Source organism: Galleria mellonella, unplaced genomic scaffold, assembly GCF_026898425.1.
Source record: "Galleria mellonella isolate WM207_F2 unplaced genomic scaffold, CSIRO_AGI_GalMel_v1 utg352, whole genome shotgun sequence".
In the NCBI taxonomy this organism is placed as follows: Eukaryota; Metazoa; Arthropoda; class Insecta; order Lepidoptera; family Pyralidae; genus Galleria; species Galleria mellonella.
Window position 1 is genome coordinate 3,240,949 of NW_026442084.1, and position 22,991 is coordinate 3,263,939.

The 22,991-nt window shown below is 33.9% G+C and overlaps 2 protein-coding genes across 3 annotated transcripts in view; one reads left to right on the top strand and one right to left on the bottom strand.

The window, feature by feature from the left end:
- LOC113519395 (ankyrin-3-like) overlaps window positions 1–17,440 on the top strand; it is a 165,648-nt gene extending 148,208 nt beyond the window's left edge. Inside the window, exons 22-35 of the mRNA XM_052897124.1 lie at window positions 222–351; window positions 1,007–1,195; window positions 1,953–2,147; window positions 2,721–2,875; window positions 3,357–3,419; window positions 3,786–3,912; window positions 4,687–4,815; window positions 5,742–5,834; window positions 6,584–6,701; window positions 7,500–7,609; window positions 8,030–8,102; window positions 8,342–11,254; window positions 11,500–11,575; window positions 14,596–17,440. Coding sequence (XP_052753084.1) covers window positions 222–351; window positions 1,007–1,195; window positions 1,953–2,147; window positions 2,721–2,875; window positions 3,357–3,419; window positions 3,786–3,912; window positions 4,687–4,815; window positions 5,742–5,834; window positions 6,584–6,701; window positions 7,500–7,609; window positions 8,030–8,102; window positions 8,342–11,254; window positions 11,500–11,575; window positions 14,596–14,623 — 4,399 coding nt within the window. The 3' untranslated portion in view covers window positions 14,624–17,440. The remainder of the gene's footprint in view (window positions 1–221; window positions 352–1,006; window positions 1,196–1,952; window positions 2,148–2,720; window positions 2,876–3,356; window positions 3,420–3,785; window positions 3,913–4,686; window positions 4,816–5,741; window positions 5,835–6,583; window positions 6,702–7,499; window positions 7,610–8,029; window positions 8,103–8,341; window positions 11,255–11,499; window positions 11,576–14,595) is intronic.
- A 789-nt stretch (window positions 17,441–18,229) lies between these two features.
- The window catches only part of LOC113519439 (polyamine-transporting ATPase 13A3-like), a 46,777-nt gene continuing 42,015 nt past the window's right edge, over window positions 18,230–22,991 (bottom strand). For both annotated transcript variants that reach the window (XM_026904552.3, XM_026904551.3), the window contains one exon: window positions 18,230–22,355. In XM_026904552.3, the coding sequence (XP_026760353.2) occupies window positions 21,376–22,355 (980 nt within the window). In that variant the 3' untranslated portion in view covers window positions 18,230–21,375. The remainder of the gene's footprint in view (window positions 22,356–22,991) is intronic.

Here is a 22,991-nt window from a genome sequence, read left to right on the forward strand (position 1 = left end):
CATTTATTAAATAAATTCGGATTTAAGTACTTAAATTATAAACAAAGTTATTTGAATTTATTTTCAAATATGGAATTTTTTATTTTTCTTATTGTCACGCGGCTCCGTAATAAGCCAATTTTTACGTTCTTATATTATAAACACATTAATATGATTTACTTTAATCATAAACAGAATTATTTTAAAATGTATAAATATTTATTTTTCTTGTTTGTACACAGCCCTGTAATAATCGAAGTGCCAATCTTCACGTCGTCGTGCCCTGAACGCGAGATCGTTATACTACGCTCCGACACAGGCGAGACCTGGCAAGACCACTACCTGCACAGCAACGACAACCCTATGATACAGGTTGGCACAACCGAACACATGTCAACAATTGAACATTTACATAATATCTTTTAATATAGAGAGATAGATATATAGCATTTTATTTTTATTTTTAACAAGCATATTGAAAGGGAATCTAACAATAATATCTTTTTAATTCTACTGTGAAGCAGTTGTGTTTACATAGCTGTGTTTCAGTTTAAAAAGTAGGAAATGGCAGGGAATTTACAGGGTACAGAGGTATAACACCTTAGTCCTTAAGAACGGCAACGCATGGGGGTATCTGGGCGAAACAGTATACTCTGTTATGTCCATGGTACTACTCATGTCTATAGGCGACAGTTACCAGTTTTCATCAGGTGGACCGTCAGCTTGTTTGTCATTGTTAAGTAAGTTAAGGTAAAGTTATAAGTTGTATACAAAATCTAATACTTTTAAAATGAACAAATTATTTACTATTTGTTCTTCTTTGACTTATTAATATATAATAATTATTAATTTAATATTTTAATGCGGCTATTATGAATAATAAAACAAACATTTATTTAAAAAAAAAATGAAAATCACATTTAAGTAGTTTTAACTAATCGCTTTTACAGATTGGATTCTCACCATTTTTAATTTTGATAGCTCTTTCGAATTTAACAATCGCTACACATAGCCTCTTATTATCCAGGAGGCACTACAAAAAGAACGTCAAGAACACGGCAACAGCGGCGAGACGCTGGGCGAGAACGGCGAACGCGTAACACGCATTATCACTTGTGACTTCCCGCATTACTTGGCAGTCGTATCGCGCATACGGCAGGAGGTGCACATCATAGGACCCGAGGGAGGTACCGTCTCCAGCGCTCATATACCGCAGGTAAATATTATACACGAAAAAAAGAATATAATGAAAAACTCCATACAAACATATTCGAGGGGAACGCAATAAACGTCTGTCTCACCGGTGACACGGTCGGCTAAAATTCGCAATCAACAATGTTAAAGTACGCACAAGTTTTTGTAAAGTATGAATTAAAATTTCTTTCACGCATGAAAGAAAGAAAGAAAAAAAAAATATTCTAGTAAACTTAGGTTTAAACATTTTTTAATAGTATTTTTTTATGACTCGCTCGTCGCCTAAAATTCATATTTAACTAACCCAAGGTATAAGGTCTGTGCTTACGGATAGCGTACTGGTACCCTATGTGTAGCCTACAAATATCTATAGATTAAACATTAAAAGGGCTGATAGAACAAAACTATGTCAATTAATCTGTATTTGTTATATAGTTACAAGAGTTGTTACTAAAAAATAAATCTTTGAGACTATTAACCTCAAATAGGATATTATTTCAATAAGGTATCATTCAATTTTAATATTTGATATTTTTTTTTTAATTTATAATAAAAATAATTTATAAATACTATTTATAAATGTCAAAAATTAATTTTCTGACATTTATTTTTTAATAGGTATCTGTTATTTATTATACCATTATTGACATTAAACTGCAGTCCGTTAACAAAAAAATTGCATGCTAAAATTGGCAAAACATGTTCGAAATAAAACGTCATGAATGTACCAACTGTACTGACATGTTTATGCAAATAAATGTACCTTTGTGCATGAGCAGGTGCAGGCGCAGTTCCCGGCGGCGGCGCTGACGAAGCGCATCCGCGTGGGGCTGCAGGCGCACGGCGCGCCGGCCGCGCTGCAGCGGCGCGCGCTGGGCCGGCGCGGCGCCGCCTCGCCCGTCGTCACCGTCGAGCCGCGCCGCCGCAAGTTCCACCGCACCATCACGCTCACCGTGCCGCTGCCCCACCACACGGTACGCCCATAACATCAACTCTAACCTCATTTTTTTTACGTCGAAATATCATGGAAACCCGCCATTATGCCGACCTCCTACAAACTAAAACCCTAATACATTGTACCTTTTCGCCATAGTGCCAAGGTCACTTCACTTTTGAATTCTACCGTTATATGGCAGCAACTAAACTATATCATACTACAGTACTAGAAATAATAAAACAAAGTGCCGCACTTGTGTGTTTTCATTAATATTTTAATATATAAAAATCCCGTGCCTCGATGTTCGTTCACTCTAATTTCGGAACAAGCTCAGCTCATGAGTTCTTTAAAAAAAATAAATGTAAATAAAACAACACGTACAAAGCGACGATGTAGGGTTTTGTTATTCAATGTTAGTTTTCAGTTTATACAATGATTTAAAAAAAAAAGACCTTCTTTTTCAAGTCCAACTATACTATTATATTAAGTATTATCATTTAAATATAGCCCAACAAAACATTTAGATAATCTAACATATATTTTATATCAAACATCTTTGGGTAAATGGCCAATAAAAAACAAATAACAAAATTTATGTACCTAATTGCAGGGCGGCGCTGCAGAGAAGCCTCCAACGTCAAGCTTACGGTTGCTCTGTTCCATTATGGGAGGACAAGCGCGTGCCGTCTGGGAAGATGTCACCGGATCCACGCCCCTCACGCTTACCGAGGACTGCGCTTCTTTCACCACCACCGTATCTGCTAGGTAACCAATCTTCAACGTACCCCATATACCACATAGTATCCGCAAGGTACTGCATCATAACGGGAAGATATTTCATCACATCCACCGCCCTTTTTCTACTATTTCCATTGTTATCTTCACTAAGTACCCTATAATCTCCGGCAAGTACTCCACAATTTCCAGGTACCTCATCATTTCTCTCGTACTCATTGACATATTTGTCTAATAGTTTTTGCGTGCTTTGTGTCGTAATCTCCAACGAAATGTATAATTAGCATAAAAACATTTAGTTTTTTTTTTTTTTTATAATTAAATATTTGTCATTGTCATTCATATGAAAACTAATTTTTTTAAATCAACCTCCACGACAATAGTACGAAATTTGATCCTTTGAGCCGGATTTAAACCGCCAACCAATTAGTAGGTACAGTGTATGTGTACAAATTCACATTCCAATTTTATTAACTGTGTATTTAAAATTACAATAAAAATATATTTACAGGTTTTGGCTGATGAACTGTCAAAACGTCAGTGATGCAACAAAACTCGCCACCGAATTGTACAGGTATGTATTTTTGAAGGCATCTCTGTACTTTAACCCTTAAATACGTGAAGTTTCAAATTTGATATCGGGGTTTGCATTGTTTTATTGTTAAATAAATTTAAATATTTTGATTACCGTAATGCCTAAAGTATCAAAAATAATACCAAATGTTTTTTTCAAAATAAATATATAAGAAATAGTTTTGATGTTTTTACTATTTTTCCCCATTAGTAAACACAGTAAAGGATACACTTATATATTTTTTAATTTGATTTAAAAAATCAGACTTTTAAGGGTTAATTGTGTTTCAAAAGTTTGGTATGAGATATAAATTAGGATGCTTAGCAATAGAATCTTAATAGATCGTTATGTTTATGGTGACCATAGAGAAATGTTGGTGGTACCGTTCGAGGCACGCGTGGTGGTGCTTGGCAAGCGGCTGGACGCGCTCGAGGGTCGGCTGTTAGTGCTCTACATCACAGACCGGTACGCGTACGACACGCTGCTGCACCAGGTCCGTATTAGGGAATTTATTTATTTAAATAACTTTATTGATTAAATGAGAGTGTGGTACGATGGACATTATGTTTGGCTATTCGATTACAGTCAACTCCTATATACTGCAATGTATAGAATATCACTTTACAGCGACTGTACCTATTTGGTTAATTCTTTTTTTTTTGTGTTTGTAATTGCCAAGACAACATTTGTATAAAAGAAAATTTAAAAAATAAAAATCCTATGGAAAAGTTAATAATTTAGGTTCTAAAAACCTCCACATAAAAATGTGAGTGATTAAATGAAACAGAAAATAAGAGATTTTCGAAAATATTCATACATCCGTGTAAAGTCGGGGTGGGTAGCCAGTATTATATAAAATATTAAGATTGTGTTCCACAAAATGAAATCGACTTTAATTGTGGCAAAACTAGTTATTTTGATTTAAACACTAAACTACTAAACCTCTAAAAATTTTAATAAAATTTCTATGGGACCAAATTCTCTTTTTAAATAAAAAATAAATTTTCCAGATCAGTTAATAATCAAACTATAAATATACTATTCTAACTAAAAAATAAATAAAAATACAATCAAATTCACCAAATACCAATTCAAATACAACCAAAGATTAAAAATAGAACCTCCTTTTTGAAGCCAGTTGACTAAAAAGTCACTTTTAATTTTTATATACATGTAAGAATAATTCCAATTGTATGTAAGAGTAATTCCAAAAATTTAAATATGTAATTAGTTCCTGTTTCTTATGTAAATAACTGTTTAAATGCAGGAACACTACACAGAAGTGGCTCACTCGACGTCCGTCCGTTTTCTGGACGGCAAAGAAGTATACCTGGAATTCTCAGGAAACCTCGTGCCAGTCACCAAGTCTGGCAGCCAGCCGATGTTGACTTTCGAGGTAAGAAATCAAGAATTAAAATTATTTATTTATTAAACGACATTTTAGGTCATTTAGGCACGTTTTTGTTTTTTTAATCCTGGCAGTTCAATTCAGTAATTTTTTTTTGTTATTTTTGAAGGAAGATTACAGCTTACTAATTAATAATAACTTAATAATTAATAATATATGACAAACAATGAGCTAATTATAGTTAATAATGTTCTAAAGATTGAGAGTATGACTGCAAGGGTGGTATACCTGATACTCAGTATTATCAAAAGGATATATTCGCTGGAAGAATGATATATTACCATATTCGCTGAAAGTTATACAGGTATATGCACCGACTGTGACACACTCCGATGATGTGGTGGATGAGGTGGTGGAGGCAATGTATGAGAAAATTACAAGAGTTATACATTCCTCTAATACTCAATATACTGTATTGATGGGGGATTTCATCGCTAAACTGGGCATAAGGAAAGACGATGAGACAAGAATGGGGAACTACGGTATCGATCAGCTAAATCTTAGGACTGAATAAGTTCAATATCAGAATAATAATAATCAGTTGGCTGACTTCATGGTGAAGGAGGGACTCTTTATGATGAACTCCGTATTCCTTAGTACATCCTGCATTTATTATATAAAAAAAAAAAATACTAAAAATAATTTGTCTTCAAAATTATAATATCATTTATTCATACAATTAAATAACCAAAATTATTTTCTGTAGACATAGATTAATTCTAATTTCTATAGCACAATCTTAGCAAATATATATATTCTTTATTGCACTAAAACATACAGTAACAACAATAAGTTAATAACAATGTTAGCAAAGGCGAACTTATCTCTAAAAGAGATTTTTTCCTTTATATATATAAACCAATATTTGTCCTTGTCAATAATTTTCTTTATAGAATATTTTATTTATATTTCAGGCATTCAAAGATAACCGCGTCGAGTTCACGGTGCGTGTTAAACACCACGAGGAAAGCCCCACGGGAAGAATTTACTTCATGAACGAACCCAAGGTATCGCTTTCACTCATATATTTAGTTGCTTTATAACGCGAGGAACAGCCTCGCGTTTTCAATGGAATTTCAGAAATGTCAGTTAGAAATATTTATGAAAATTATGTAGATACATAAGAATCTAGAACTTTGTTTGTACATTGATAAGCCTGTCAATTTCTTCGTTCATCTGAATACGGACATACATATTATCTCGAATCAATTTTTGAATTGCCAGAGAAAATTTCTAGTGGAAATAAATGCAATGTTATAAAAAAAAGTACTACTGGTTTACAGTGATAGTTAACCAAGGAGTCAGTTGGCCCATCGGAATGAATTCACCATGCATTAATCACGATGGTTCCCAGCGGAACCACGTGCAGATCGAACTAGCACGATCGATTTATAGATTCGGGTATATTGCTAGTAATATGGCCACTAAGCATCCAATAGACACATGGCCTGTTGCAGTGGTATTTCCAAGAAACGAAGCTAAATTTCATATTATATCAGCTGTTAATTCACCATTGCTGAACATAAGCCTCTCCCATCTCTTAGAGGGTTTTGCCAGTAGTTGCCACGCTTGGCAGGCAGATTGGCAATCGCAATTAGGCTTTGATGAAGTTTTAAGAGGGACGCTACTACCTACCCCTAGACTATTAAGTTCCCTTAGTCGCCTCCTATGACACCCACGGGAAAGAAATGGGTGGCCCATTGTATGCTTTATAATAGTAGATAGAATGTAATTGATTGTATTTGATATGTGACAGGTACCCAAGGGCGAGCAGTCGCAGACACCGGCGTGTGTGCTGGACGTACAACTGCCAGACAGTATCGTGCCACGCGCCGGCAAGAGTCAGCTCGATTACCTCAACCTAGACCAGTCTGGTGAGCATATTTAATAACCTTTTCTCAAACATGCTTGGAAATGTGAGCATTATTTTGACAATCTTCTTAGTGATAAATCAAAATTGCCGTACTGGCCAGATACATGCCGGCAAAAGTTGTATGAAAATCCACATCTGTCGTGTTTTGCGGCCAGGTAAATTACTATGTAAACTCATATCTGTCCTGTAATTTAAAAATGGAATGACCTTTTACTTCGAAACATGGCTACCAAGGAGGTAACTAATACAAGGTTTTATTTAAATTTCGAACTGGCTTGCAAGTAGAAAGCTGTTTATTGAAAAAAAAACAAGGAACATTATGACGCGTGAAAAATTATTATTGTTCGTTATTCGTCATTGAACTTAAAAAGTAAAACTGTGTTTTTGATTTGCGCGCATTGTTTGAGAAAAGTACTATACAAGGCTTGGCCACAACTAGGCATTAATGGACTCACGTATGTGTGCCTCGGCTACGCCTCGGCCCACATTTGCACGTTCTTCCATCAATGCCTCAGTTGCTGACTATATCTTCAATAGACGTCATATTAATAAATACTGCTCCTCTAGATAAGTTGGAGACGAATTCTATGGAATCGTTTCAGTTAGTGTTTTTATGAGGAACAACTAAATACCGAACATCACTAGCTCAATATTATTGACTCGCTAGTGATGGACTACAACGTATTATACATACACATAGCGCCATCTACCATCTAGCTTGTACTATAGCTATTATGGTCCCTTTCAATAAAGCTTAATGATAATATGAACAAAGGAATAATTGACTGTTCTGTTTCAGGCTTTGATGCATTAAAAGACGAACTGAGCTTCCACTGGGGAGGCGATCACAATAACAGCCTGGGTCCAGGCTCGTTACCTTACCAAAACGACAAACAGATCAACGGGCACGTAAGTACACAATTTCTTTTTATGCGACTTAAAAAACAGGCTATGTACCTATCTAATGAAAAGTGGTAACCGTCGCCTATAGACATGAACGATATTATGGATATAATAAAATATACTAAGTCGCCCATGATACCCCCTATGTGTTGCCATTCCTGAGGACTAAGGTGTTATGCCTCTGTACCCTGTAATTTTATTTCAATATTCCTTACATATGATCCTATAAACAGACATATAACCATGCAAATACAACTGCTTCACGGTAGAAGTACTATTGAGACTGACTTTGTACAAAAGTACCTAAGCAATAGGACTTTTGTACAAAGTCTCACTCTGATGATTATTATAACGCATGTCAAAATATCACGTATAATAATATATTAAATATTTTCATAAAAATATTAATCTCTCCTTATTTTACAGGACAAGATAATAACTAATGGTGACGTGAAATATCCAACTAAAGATACAGATGACTCGGTCACCAAACCCCAAGGTAATTATAAAATTGTACTTACCTATAGTTAATCTGTAAAATAGTTAAAACGAGAACATTTTCCAGTTCAAGCGAGACCATTTTAAATACTGTTTTGTTTTTGAATTACACGAACCAATTATTTTAAATGTTAAACTCTGCACTTATTCGTTGTCTATTGTTTAGAATCAGGTGTCTCCATTTTTTCACATGAACTTATTCCTATGAAGGTTGTAATAAATAATATATCTAATTTACAGTTAATGGTGACACAGTACACGTAGATACAAACAAGACCAAAGCAACGTTTGATTCCGATGAGGATAAAACGCCATTGAGTACCCTAGAAAAAGGTAAAAAGAAAACCGAAGGAGGGTCCTTCTTCGGAGGCCTCGCAGATAAAGTGAAAAATGTGTTCAGTCACAGCGAAGACAAAGACGAGGAAACCCAGAAAGACAAAGAATCATCTCCTAAACCTCAGCCGAAACCCAGAGAGTCCAAAGAAAAGAGTCCACCGAAACCTGCTCCCAGAATCATAAACGAAGATTTGTTAGATAAAGTCGAAGATATGTTCAAGGATCTTAAGCAGAAACCAAGGCAGAAAGACGATGAAGATTTACAGAGTACCGTATACACAACGAAATTAGTAGTCGATGAGGATGATCGCCCGTTACAAGAAGTACAGGAAGAAGTTTATAATCAATATGCAAATATGCAACCAGTTGATACACCACAATATAATAAAATTTCAGACCCATTCCAACATCCGAGATGTTGTGATAATAGGTATAAACACAGCCATGAAGAAACATCCAATTTGGAAGATATTATAGAGCATACAAACTTTGCTGCTCATGAAAAGCTTCAAGAAGTGAGCGATAATACAAAAAGTAATTTAAATGATGGTTTGGCTAAATTGGAGAAAGAAAAAGAAAATGTCAAACAGAAAGTGGATGAAATTAAGGACGATATTGCTGGAAAATGCGAGAAAGTAAAGGATGATATAAAAAATAAGGAACAGCAGTTAGAAAAAAGTGTTCAAGATATAATACAAGGCGCACATGGTAAATTTACTGACTTAAAAGAATCAGCGCAACAGTTGCATGATGATGTCAATGTTAAAGCGTCTGATATATCATCGAAGGTTGCTACCGATATTAATAACATAAAGTCTTCCACAAAGGGTGGCGTTGATCATCTTATACATACCGCAAGCGGGGTTACAGTAGATTTAAAAGACAAAGCTAATGAAATAAATTTCGCAGCTTTAGAAAGAGCAGAACAACTGAGACTTAAAGGGCACGATAAATTAACCGAAGTTGGAGAAACTATTGAAAATAAAACAGATGATCTCAAAAATAAAGCAAAAGAGTTTGCAAGTGATGTCAAGGCAAAGACTCATTATGGAATTGATTCTGTAGTCGATTCCGTTCATAATGTACAAGATAATTTAAGTCAAAAAGCACACGAAACAAAGACTGGAATTAAAGAAGTGACTGATAATATCAAAGAAGCTACAAATGAAAAAATTAAAGAATTGAATCAATCAGTAGATGGCGCAAAAGAAAAAGCTTCAGATCTTAAAACTAAAGCAAATAAAGCGAAAGATGACGTTAAATCTGAAGCCAAAAAGAAGTCGAAAGAAGGAAAAAACTTTTTCACTGGACTTGTGCATAACATATTTGGCGAAAAAGAAAAACTGGAAGATGAAATTAAAGGAAAAGAGTCGGCTGAAGATATAGTACAGGAAGCTTCCAATAAGAAGGATAAAATCGAAAAAGATATTAAGAAAAATAAAGATGAAATCAAAGAAAGTGCTGAACAGTTAACCCAAAATATTCAAGACAAAAAAGGGGAACTATCTAAAGTTATTGATGATAAAAAAAGTGAAACAGAAAAAGCCATTCATGATAAAACGGAGGATCTAAAGAAAACTGTACAAGATAAAACAGAAGAAATTAAAGTAGCTACTCAAAATAAAGTAGATGAAGTCACAAAAGAGATCCAAAATAAAAAGAAAGAAGTAAACAGTGCCATTCAAAGTAAAAAATATGACGTAGAAAAAGCCATCCATGATAAAACAAATGATGCATTAACATCACTTCAAGAAACTAGTAATACATTCCACAGCGAAAAAGATAAATTAGAAAAAGTCGCCCGTGACAAAGTAGACGAAGCACAACAGAAACTTCAAAATAAGAAGGATGAAGTTGTAAGTGTAGTGCAAAGTAAAACTGAAGAAATAGGTCAAGCTATTAACGACAAAAAAGATGAAATAGGGAAAACTTTGAACGACAAGAGAGAAGAATGGGAAACTGCTATTCATCATGATGCTAATAATGCGCTGAATACTGTTCAAAATACAAAAGATAATATAAATTCAGCTGTCCAAAACAAGAAGGATGAAATAAGCGAAGTGCTTGCTAATAAGAAGAATGAAATAAGCGAAGTGCTCACTAATAAAAAGGATGAAGCACAAACAGAATTAGATAGAATAAGACAAGAAGCGGAACTAACGACTGAAGAAATAAAAAAATCTGCTGAAGATGCTTTGAACGCTGCAGTTGAAAAAGGCAGAGATGAATTTAACAGCATCCAGAAAGCGGCAAGTGACAAAGTAAGCGATGTGCAGCAGTCAACTAAACAAGCGTTTGATCACGTTCAAGATTCAGCCTTGAGTACTTTCGATAAAGTCGAAAGTTCAGCTAAGGATAAAGTGAAAGACGCCAAAGACAAGTGGGAGGATCTGCAAAGTTCTACACGCGACACTTACGCGGACTTCAAGGATGATGTTCACAGTCTGGGTAGCTCCGCGCAAGATACTCTACATAGTTTCCAAAGTTCCGCTGGCGACACCTTCGATAGTTTGGACGATTCTGCGCGAGAGATCTTCGGTGGAGTTCAGACTACGACGCAAAACGCTGAGACACGCTCTAAAGAGTTATTTGGAGATTTAAAGAATTCTTTCGAGGGTTTCCAAGTGTCTGCTGATAATAAGTTAGAGGACGTTAAAGGCGCGGCTAAAGACAAGTTGGAGGAGACTGAACAAAGGGTAGGCGAAAGCATACGGAATACAGAACAGGCGGTCGCGGATGCGGTCGCCACCGAAGCGGATAATTTCACCAGTAGTCTAAACGACTTGGGCAACTCTGTGTTTGGATCTTCAGGCAAAGGTAACTTGCACATTCTGATATAAATTTTAAAAGTTACTTTTATACATTGCAACATACTCATAAACTGACTTAACGATTAACTATACTATGAATGATTCTATATTCTTTATTTATAGATTAGTATTTTCATGAATACTATTTAAAGCCATATTATCTTTTTTTTCTTTCATCATCTCTCTTGATATAATTGTTTTTGCTGATTTCTTGATTAATATCTTTAATAATCACCATTTTATTATTTTCAGGATTTATGAAAGATTCGAGTACCAAATTATTGGAGTCCGAGAAAGCACAGTCTTCGCCACACAAAAAGGGTTCAGGGTAAGTTTATTATCAAATCACGTAAATTTCTACCAAGCAAAAAAAAATATAAGCCATTAATGCATTAAATATGTAAATAACGGCACGCAATGTCGGCACCTAATTAATTCACTATCAATTGTTATTGAACACATTGATTCATATTTTGAATTTTGATCAAAAAAATTGAAAAAGAAATTAAAAATATTTTCTTTTTTTCAAAATAAGAATGCTGTAGAAACATAAGATTTATTTCTGTGCCTTTAAATAAATTAAAAAAAAAAACGTATATCAGTAAAAGATCAAACATTGTACCATTCTATTTTTAAATGAAAATTCTAAAGAAACAAATAGGCATATAGATATGTCTTATAAAACTACATAAATTCTAAGCATATATACAAACCCACGAAGCCTGCCTCTAACCCACCCGCACGCATTTCAGAATACCGAAGCTAAAGCGGAAGAAATAGACGGCGAACGAACAGCGAACGCTAATTGTATGATATAGTTGTTTAGTTTTATTTATTATTGTTACGCTTTATACAAATAACGCGATTATTTCAATCTATACAAACTGTATTTAAATTTTTTCAGATATCGAGTAATCATGACGATATACCTCACACATTATTTATTTATTCCGTTTTAATAGACCTTTGTGTATGAAATAATCGATTTATTAGTAGATAGGCGCACTGTATATGTAATGTAACACGATGTTCCAGTGAATTCTATCTATATATAGAAGAGATTATTGCTATGTTCATCCACGTTAGTCACTCCCGTAAGATTACTGTTAAGTATTTTATTGTGTCAAAACTTTTGACTAATAACAATTGCCGATTTCAAAGAAATCATTTTATTAAATGTTTTTAACTTGACTATATAAATTGATTATTATTTAATTAGATGTTTATTTATATTTTATCTATGACCGGATAATAGACAATCTTGCCTAACTCGATATTATTAATTTTACAATGTTGACATTTTTATTAATGTAAAATTGTTCTTGTAATCTCAATCACGAAATTATGTAACATTTTAAATTAACGAATGTGCATTTTAATTAAGTATTTATAATAAATAGATGTCACTATCGATGTTTTGTGTTGCATAATTTATTTAATTTAACAGTGTTTTATTTATAAAGTTTACGTTGCTTTGTACAGCCATCTATATTTTTAGATATATTGCGTATGCATGTAGCGACGCTTTATCGTTAGCTCTTTTAGATATCTATTTTACTATTCGACTCGTTTGACAAATAGATCTGCTAATTTATTTTTATCTTGGGCTGCGAACGCTTCTGTTCGATGCCTTTATGTCACAAAGCCACGTCGTTCAGTTAAAGAATGTAGATTTTTAATATAATGTTTTTGTACATTAAATAACGAAAAATAAAATAGTACAAGAATATATTTGAAAATAAAGTATATTAATTTATAAACAACGCTTGCATTGCCTGCGATGTCTCTCTAAAAGTTGTTACATAAGGTATTATATGAGATTGTTCTCAAATGTTTTTGTGTTTTTATTTCATCTATGCAGTAATTTAAAAAATATATATATTAAACTTAAGTTAGAAACAAATAACGCCCACTTGAATTCGTTAGACAAAGTATGTATAGAGTTATTACTTATTCCTTGTGTCGCATTAGATAGAATAATTATCCTACCGGCTGTATATATAAAAAATATTTCGTGTTTGGAGGTATATATATTCCTCCCCCAAACTTGCTAAACAGATTTTCTTTGACCTTTTCCCCTTCCTAAAATCTATTGTACACCTTTTATCATCCTATCAGCCTTTAACTGTCCACTGCTGAACATAAGCCTCCCCCTTGGAGGGATTTGCCAGTAGTTGCCACGCTTGGCAGACGAATTGGCAACCGCAGTAATGCTTAAGAGATTTTTAAGAGGGACGCTGCTGCACATCACTCACCTCTTAGTCAGCTCTTACGACAACCACGGGAAAGGAAGGGGTGGCATAGTCTATGCCGGGACCACACGGCCATTGTATACCTTACCTACCTATATATTTGTATACCTTACTAGTTCCACCTAATGCGCAAGTCTCCTTACCATTTATAAAGTGAATTTTATAAAAAATTGATACTTTAAATACTTAAAGTTACAAAGTTACATATACAAACAGTATAAAAAATTGAAGCCTATCAACTTAGATGATCACAAGTGTACATCAAACAAAACTGAAGAACTTGAAGAAGTGTCCCATAAGAATAATAACTATGGAAATTATATTTTTAACATTATTTTTTTATTAGTTTTACCACCTTTAGCATAAATGTTTACACTTAGCACCGGTCATCACATTAATCTCAGATGAACTGTGACATGCGTATTGTAATTTATTTGTTAATATTTTTGTTAAACTTAATTCATGTATATCAATCGGAGGGCCTACCATGAAATATTTTCCGTAATTTCAGGGCTGATCGAAACACAAAATTAATTTTAAAATGACATATTACTTACCATTAAAAATATTAAAATATTATTCCTTTGGACTATTATGGTAAGATTTATGACAAACGAAATGTTAAGCTCCCATTTACTAGGCCAATTTCAGTAAGGACAAAAACACGAATTTGAGCCTTAAAATTTGCAATTTCATTTCATGGTAGACCTCCAATTTCTCAAAATGCGGTATTTACAAAATCGACTAGTCGTTGTGATCAATTGACGACACAAGATAACTTATTATTAATTTTAATAATGCATAATAAATGTTAGTATTTTTTATTAAGTTTCTTGTACTCTATGCATGTCACAAATCGTTACTGTCCACAAACACATTGTATGCCTCTTCACTGTTTGCATCACATTCACCGTAGGTAAGTTTGCTGTGTCGAATATATTTTTTTTATTATTATTCGAGCATTTTTGCCTATACTTTTTTTTTATTTATGTCTAAGCAATTTTAGCATGAAATTTGACCCAAAAGTAGTGTTTATTTTAATTTATATTAATATAATTAACATTTTTAACTATATTGTCTTAATTGTGTTTTACAGTTTTTTCTCCAAATTACGGCGAAAGTAATGGCAGGTCGAAAACATACGTCGCTTCAAGAGAAAGCTTCAACTAACATAGATGTAAGGTAATATACGTGTCGAGTATAAATATGATTGTTTGGTAGACATGAATAAGGTTATACGAAGTAGTATGAACATCATTGACCCACTATCATAATCCCGGAGCTCTGAAATACATAATGTTTGTAACTTTAATCGTACAATGACCTCGGTGGTGCAGCAGTTTAACACGCTGCCCCACCTTCCGATGGTTGCTGGTTCGCACCCCGCAAAATAAACATTTGAATTAATAAGTGTTCGTTGTATTGGTCTGAATGTTTCTTTGTGTGTATATTATTATACAAAAAAAAATGTATCTCAGTACGTCGATCAGTTGTTTAGTATTCATAACATAAGCTGTGATTAGTTTCGTACGAGATCACACTATAATGTGTCCAGTGGTATTTATTATTACTTATTGATAAGTATTTCTAAACATTATTAAGACCATTGACTATTAACATGTCAAAGAAAATAATATAATTGTTATTAATAATATAAAGCTTACGCCTATTCCATTCGGGCTAGGCAGAGGCTATAAATTATAAAATTATAAATACGAGTTCAATTTATAATATTTATTAAAAATTTAAGTGAGCTCCGAGTATAAAAAAGGCATATAATTAACGCCATAAACCTTCCATGCTGCTTAAATGGTGCAACAGCTTCATGGTTCGCCTAATAGGGTCATCTATGATAATGCGAATGTTGAAAATTTAAAATAATGCTTTTTCAGATTGTACCTTCATTAAATGTAACTGTTACCATAGGTGACTTGTGTGTAAGTTTTAAAAACTTCACTCCGATATTTTAATAGATTCGATTAATAGTTAGCTAGCAAACTATAACTGTCTGTAATGTTCTCTTTCGAACTTCAGTTCAATGACTATTTTTTTTTTTTATATTTTGCAATTATTATGAGATTACCTTAATAATACTTATTTGAATATATAATTATATATATATACAACAATTATTAATTATTAAATTTTTGGACAATTAAAAATTATGTTCCGCCTAGAATGACAATGTACCTACAAAACGGGTCACATAACGTCATAGTCGTAGAATACTGACGGATCTGACGAATATTACATATAAAGACCCGTCAGTATTCTACGGCTATGATGATATAGTAAATAGAGGTGCTCATCCATGAATTTGACATCAATATAAATATTGAAAAATACATTCCCTCCTAAAGTCTCTCTCAATATTAGATAGCAGTAACAAAACCTGGATAATTAGTATCAATAATACCAAACTGATATTGTATAAGTTGCAGCAAATGAGTCACTGTGGTGACAATTTGTAAGAAAACAATATGAATTCCAGTTATGTGCAGAGCCCGATCTAGGTAAAGGGCAAGCCGGGCAATTGCCCTCACTTCTGCCGTTGTGGAAAGAAATGGGACAGCAAAATTGAGATCGAGACGGCTGACCGTAGAAAAGTGTGAGCACTCCATCTATCACATGCGTACTCACGTCTTTGTATGAAGTTTTCCTTAGTCCTCAGGCATGGCAACGCATGGGGGGTGTCATGGGCGAAACAGTATACGCTGTTATGTCCATGGTACTGCTTATGTCTATAGGCGACGGTTACCACTTTCCATTAGGTGGGCCATCAGCTTGTTTGCTATTCTAAATAGTATAAAAAAAAGTTATTCGTCGTCATTGTGGTTACATTTACAAGGCGTTAAAGACAGTACTATATATGCTCGGAGCGGCAAAATAACTAGATCGGGCCCTGCTTATATGAAAAATCGATAAAATAGGAACTAATCAAACAATAGTAGGTAATAAAGCTTCATATAATTACATTTTTATAGCCAATTGAGAAAAAGTGTAATTTGCAGGAATTTGTTCATAATGATACGATTTTCAGGTATCCCCTGTTCTAATATTCACTACACATATAAATATTCTATTTGCACCAAACATAGGTACATAAGATTACCTTTTATATTAAAAATTACTATGGTAATATTATATATTGTTTTAAATGTTATGCCACGTCAGTGTTTTAATAATTGGATCGACATTATCAAAATTGCATTTTATATTAATAAATTTCTGTAAGTATAATACTTATGTTTTTTTTCTAACAAAATTTTGTGTATTTGTCTATGGTCATGTTTAAAATTAAACAATGATAATTCATCGATGTAGGTATGTATTTTTATTTAGAACTAACATTCAAAATTGTTTTTTTATTACGTGTAGGCCTATTAGAATCACATCAAATTATTGTACAATAATATGTAGGTAAAAATATAAATCTGTAACGCTCAGCCGTAGTGATCTAGTATAAACCATACCTACAGTCTACAAGTGGGGATCCGTTCACGAGTATGACGTTTGTATCGGAAAAACTGTTAATTCAATTTTGTTTTCACTTAATCAACAGTCATGAAAATTAACAAGCTCCTGCATGAATATAATAAATAAAATTATTGGTATCTACATATAACTATTAAATAAAAACTTGCCTCTTAGATTAATTTTTAATGATCATTAAAAATTTTGCAATTTGACAACAATGTACCTACCTATATTTTTTACTAAATTAGAAATGATTTTAATTAATTTAATTATAAAATCCATACTGGCTTTAGTTTTGTGTATTAAAAATTATGACATACCTACTATAAAATCTGAAAGAACTGTGATGCCAAAATATAAAGAAGTTTATGTGTAAAGTTAAAACTTTTGTTAATTTATTGATAGAGTCTATGTTTGCTCTATTTATTGCTTTTAGTGAGTAATAAATAAATTATTAAAATGCATTTTTTGTTTTATTTCAAGTATAATTACTTATTTGTAAGCAGTGACTGGGACAGCCTATATTAATTATATGTACTCCAACTTTCTATGATTTTAGTTCTATAAACTTACTAAATTATAAAGTATATATTTATATATTATTATTTAGAGTAAAATATCTGATAATGAATGTAGAAAGTTCTAGTAATCTGTCCTAATGACACTATCGAAGGCAGAAAATATTTTCAACAAGAAATTTACTGAGATGCAGATATGAAATATCGCGGCCTATAAATAAGTACCTATCTACAAATAAGTTTTGTTTATAATACATTATATTAGGCGTTAACTGTCCACTGCTAAACATAGTTTCACCCATAGGGTGAGGGGTGGAGGGGGGGTTGCTAGTAGTTGCCATTTGGTAAGCGGATTGGCAGTTTGGTTTTGTTGTAAGTTTTTAAAGGAACGCTGCTGAGCTAAATTAGAAAAGTTCATTTTATAAATTTGGCTGACCGGGCCGACGAATCAGAGACTGCATGCAAAATAGCGTACAAATAAATGCGCCTTGAATGCCACCATAATTATTTAATACAATTTTAAATTCTATACTCATTACTTACAACTTATATTGAAATATTTCCATAAATATCGTTCGTGTGACAAAATAAATATATAAAAATAATGTAGTAGAAACTCAACACACATATTTTTTAATTTGATTTAAAAAATCAGGCTTTAAGGGTTAAATGTTTCCATAAATATCGTTCGTGTGACAAATGTAGTAGAAACTAGAAAAAATAAAACGGCTTAGATAATTCTTGTTATTAGTTTATTATATTTCATGATTCCTGACATTCATTTTAATTTCGATTCTATCAAAACATCAGATGTATTTGGTAAGCACAGCACCTTATCATTAGTTCACTAAATGGAATGTCTTCCCTACGATATACTAAGGCACTTATTTGTGTACATCAAGTTATTTGTTATCACAATGTGCATGTGCACCGTCGTTTATTTGTCAATTGCAACTTGCCAGTGACAGAGATTACTGAGAAAACTTACCGATTACTTAATGCATAGAGTTACAGTTTAGATGCATAAGGGATAGAAATATAAAAAAATACTATTCAAAAATACAAAATATTAAGTAAAAAAAAAAAGGAATATAATAAATATTTTATTTTATTAAAATAGTAAAACATAACAAGTGACAATCTAGACAAGTGTGACAAACGAATATATGTACCGATAAAATTGTTTCGGTTAGCACTCGCATGAGGAAGAATGAGACACCGGACGTCGCAGTCTTATTCTATCTCACGGACTCGCTAGCGATAACGACTCTATCGATAGACTCCGATGCCACTTGTTTAGGGATCTGGATATGTTCATAATATTAAAAATCCTTGAGAGTTAATATTAATTTACAATTAGAGAAAGTAAATTATCATTTAATTTGTATGCACCAATTTAGACAATTTAATATATATTTTTTTATATTTATAAATGAAATATTTACGATGTGAATAGTAAATCTGTAATTAGTGTAAGTAAATCTGTTCGAATCGAATTCATGACGGATGTAACGAATATGTATATACATATGTATGAATAAATAAAAAAAAACTTTATTAATATCACTATTTAAATTACCAAGCTGTTGCATAACTCAAATGATGACTGTCAATTAATGATTAATATGAATCCCAATGTATACTGGCAATGTTGCAATTAAAATAACGACGTTAATACTCGTAATTCTACTTAACTAGATAACGTGTAAATATAATTATTATAATCTGAATACAATTGTATAAAAGAGAAATATAAATGTAAAAACACATTAGAAAATAGGATACAAATTCTTATATAAAAAATACACTGAACAATACGTGTATAGTTTGTCCACGATAACATGGCACGTCCCTTCAATTCAAAGAAATAAATATAAAAATATTAACAAGGTTTCCAACAAGGTTTATAATACTCCTCTGGCCGGACCGTTACTGGAGACGTTTCTTCACAAATAGGGTACCACGTCTATATATGGTCACACGTATTCGAAGTAAAAATGTAGGAGAGGCGTGCCATGTTAATATAGACAATCTATACAATATTTGATTATGTTGTGAATAAAAATAATACAGTCATGCGAAAATAAAAAAAAAAAAACGCATAGGGAAGCAAATTCGGCATAGTATACAAAATTATATAAGAAAATACCTTATGGAAAATACTATCGACAATAATAGCAGATTAATAAAAATGAAAAATATATTTTATTTTTATACCACTTAAGTGGTGTCTCGTTTAATGGTAAACTTTTCACGTAGCCTTATTAAGAGGATTTACACCGTCACTTACCGATGTTTGGAAACATCGGAGTTATCTGTCAATTTTAAAACAATTTCACAATTTTCAATATACCTACTTGATTGATTATTTAAAATGTTCCCGATAGTAAACTAGAACGTTTACTGTAGAATAAGTTACAGATAAACTCACCACGAAAAATTTTGAATGTCAGTATGTTCATGTCAGTATTTCGAAAATTCCAATACAACTACGAGGCAATCGCATAATTTTTTTTTTATCCCCAAGACATCATAAGAGACGACAATAAATTTTGCACCAGTGCTGGTGCATAATTTATTGTCCGTATATCGACTGACCCATGCTGTAATAGCAGGCTAATATGCTCCTCTAGATGGGAGATTCGTGCCCAGCAGTGGGACGTTAATAGATCGTTATATAATAATTGAGAATCATACAAATTTTGGCTCTGGACTAAGATAGACCAGAGTTGCCAGACTTTATCACCTTCTGATTCAAATTCGAAGAGCCTTTAAAAGACATTTACAACTAGAGAAGTGGTGTCGGTAGACACGTTTTCGTTAGCGTGATGAAATGCATGAGAAAGAACAAAACGCCTGATATTGCTGTCTCTTTCTGTCGCATGCACAGAAGTTTTAACGTATCTATGAATATTCATTTACTACTTATTTAGGTGTTTTGATCAGATACTGTCTGAGAATCAAGCCTGGAATATTATTATCCTATATATAACTGCAACTTACTATCCGCTTAAAGCTGCAAACAGCCAATAAATTTGAGTGCACATTTTGCGGAAGAAAATTGAAATAATTTCGACCATTTATTAGCCACTCTTGTCCCAATAAACTATCACTAGGAACAGTTCTAAACCATCAACAAGCCAATTCAATTAGTCAATTAATTAATACCATACAATCTACATACATTTGAGATGGTCGCTCCGTCTACTTTAACTGTACAATTAATGAATCGTCCATTTTTACTTATATCACATTTTAATAAATCATATAACATTCATAAGATATACACGGCTTAAAGGTTGGGCGCAATGGGTATACAAAGTCAAAATTATTTTCGAATGTTTCATACCAAATGAGAGTAACCGGAGGGTTTGTATAAAATATTTCATACAAAGCCATTTCTCTTTTTTTTTTCTAATTTTTCTCTTTTCAACTATAGGCATGTCCTTAGGACTTCCTTGAAGCAAATTGTTCCGTTATTACAAATATTTAGTATACCCATTACGATGAAGGCCGTAGTTATTCTTTATTTATACTATAAACATAATAATGTATAAAAAAAAACCTAACACATATGGAAGATGGTTCCTTCTCATAAGATTGAAGTCATAATCGATTTAATAATTTACATATAATTAAAAAAAGAACAATTTTTTTTTATATACAACAGGATAAAATATACTTTGATACTTGTATTAGTTATTTTCAATATACATAATTATTGCAGTTAATTCTATAAAATTAAGACGTGCCTCTTATATTTAGTTTTATTTCAGTGTCGTCCCTCGATGCTGTATCGGCGGTGTCAAATCAATGTAAAAAAAAAAACTTAATAACTAAGACAAAAAATATGGCATCGATTTAAATACTTCGATACTGTCTCAGCTTTGAGTCAGACTAGAATCTGAAGTAGTCCCACTTTCTTTGTCAAATTTGACTACGCTATCGCAGTCCAAGTAATCCATGTCGGTCAATTGTCTTTTGATCATCAGATGGGGGGTTTTCCTTACCTTCTTCTCCTTCAAAAACTTGGGTATCATTTGCTTTCCCTCCATCAGAAATTCTATTATAACTCTCTCGAAGAACAGAGCTATCACGAACTGGAACGCGGCAATCGCTAAAATGATGTACGAGAGGAGCGCATCCTTCGGCATCCTAAGCTGGAGGAAAGTGGCCAACCACTGCGCAGGCGCAACGGTAATATATACACATATACCGGTCATTATTAGAATACTGATCATGAGCTGCTTGTTCGTGACCACCGACTTCCTGTACGGGGATCCGCGGCTGAACACTATAGCTAGAATTATATACTGAAACATTGATACCGCATAGATGGCGTAGTTCTCCCAGCACTCGTTCGCTTCGTCTCCCTCGTACAAGTGCCTTTCGTACCAGGGAAATAGAGTCAGCGCGTAGTAACTCAGGTACTGAGCCACTCCGATCAGCGCCAGCTGACCGACCAGCGACAGCAGCGGTACCAGTCCCAGCAGCGACGTGAGGGGCGGTACGCGGCACAGCTTGCCCGTGTACGCCTCGGTCATGCCGAAGAAGAACGCGAAGTTGACGATGAGCGCGACGTCTATGTACAGAAACTGGAAATCGGTGAGGTTCGAGTCGAAGTAGTAGAGGAAGGCGACGGAGAAGAACTCGGTGAGGGAGTAGGCGATCATGAACTTGAAGACGCCGAAGGAGGTGGCGAGGGCGGCGCGGCCCTCGCGCAGCACGCGCGCCACGCACACGACGTCGGCCGCCGCCGCCGTGAACGGCGCCGCCACGCTGCTCTCCAGCTGCGACAGCGACACGCCCGCGTGCGCCGCGCGCAGCGCGCCGCAGTCGTTGGCGCCGTCGCCGCACATGCCTGCCCACATTCGCTACTTTTTAATGGCTCATAATGGAATGGCAACCTCGCCTGCACTATCGGTGTACCCTGGCGAAGTCTCCATGAAGAGTGACAGATGAGAATAGTAGCAGGTAAGTTAGCTCATCGTGACGAATCCGATAAGAATCAACCACGATTGTTCCAGAGAGAACCACGTGAAGATCGACCTTACAGGGTATATTGCTAACAATGAGAGTATTAAATCCCCTTACTAATAATACCTTTGCCTTCAATATTTTTACTCCGAACTGGAACAGGAGGGCCTTGTAAGTTTAAGTTCTATATCTGTATTTTATCTGTGGCATCAGATCCAAACGGTTGAACCAATTTTGATGTGTGGGATAAGAATTGTTAGTAATGGAGAATACGTCAGTTGGCCCATCGTGCAGTCAGCACAATGAGCCAATTGGCCTATCATCTCCAACTGGTACCCTGTCAGCGTATACCAATAGTACAGGCGAAGCCACCAAATCATTATCATCTCTAAAGAAGTCATTGACGTTCTAAAGCCTCAACAAAAAATCTCTAGAAAAACCAATTTAATTTTAAATTATCATGCGTTTTAGCTAGAAAATCTGCTCAGCCATTTGAGAATCATCAGCGATATTTTGATCA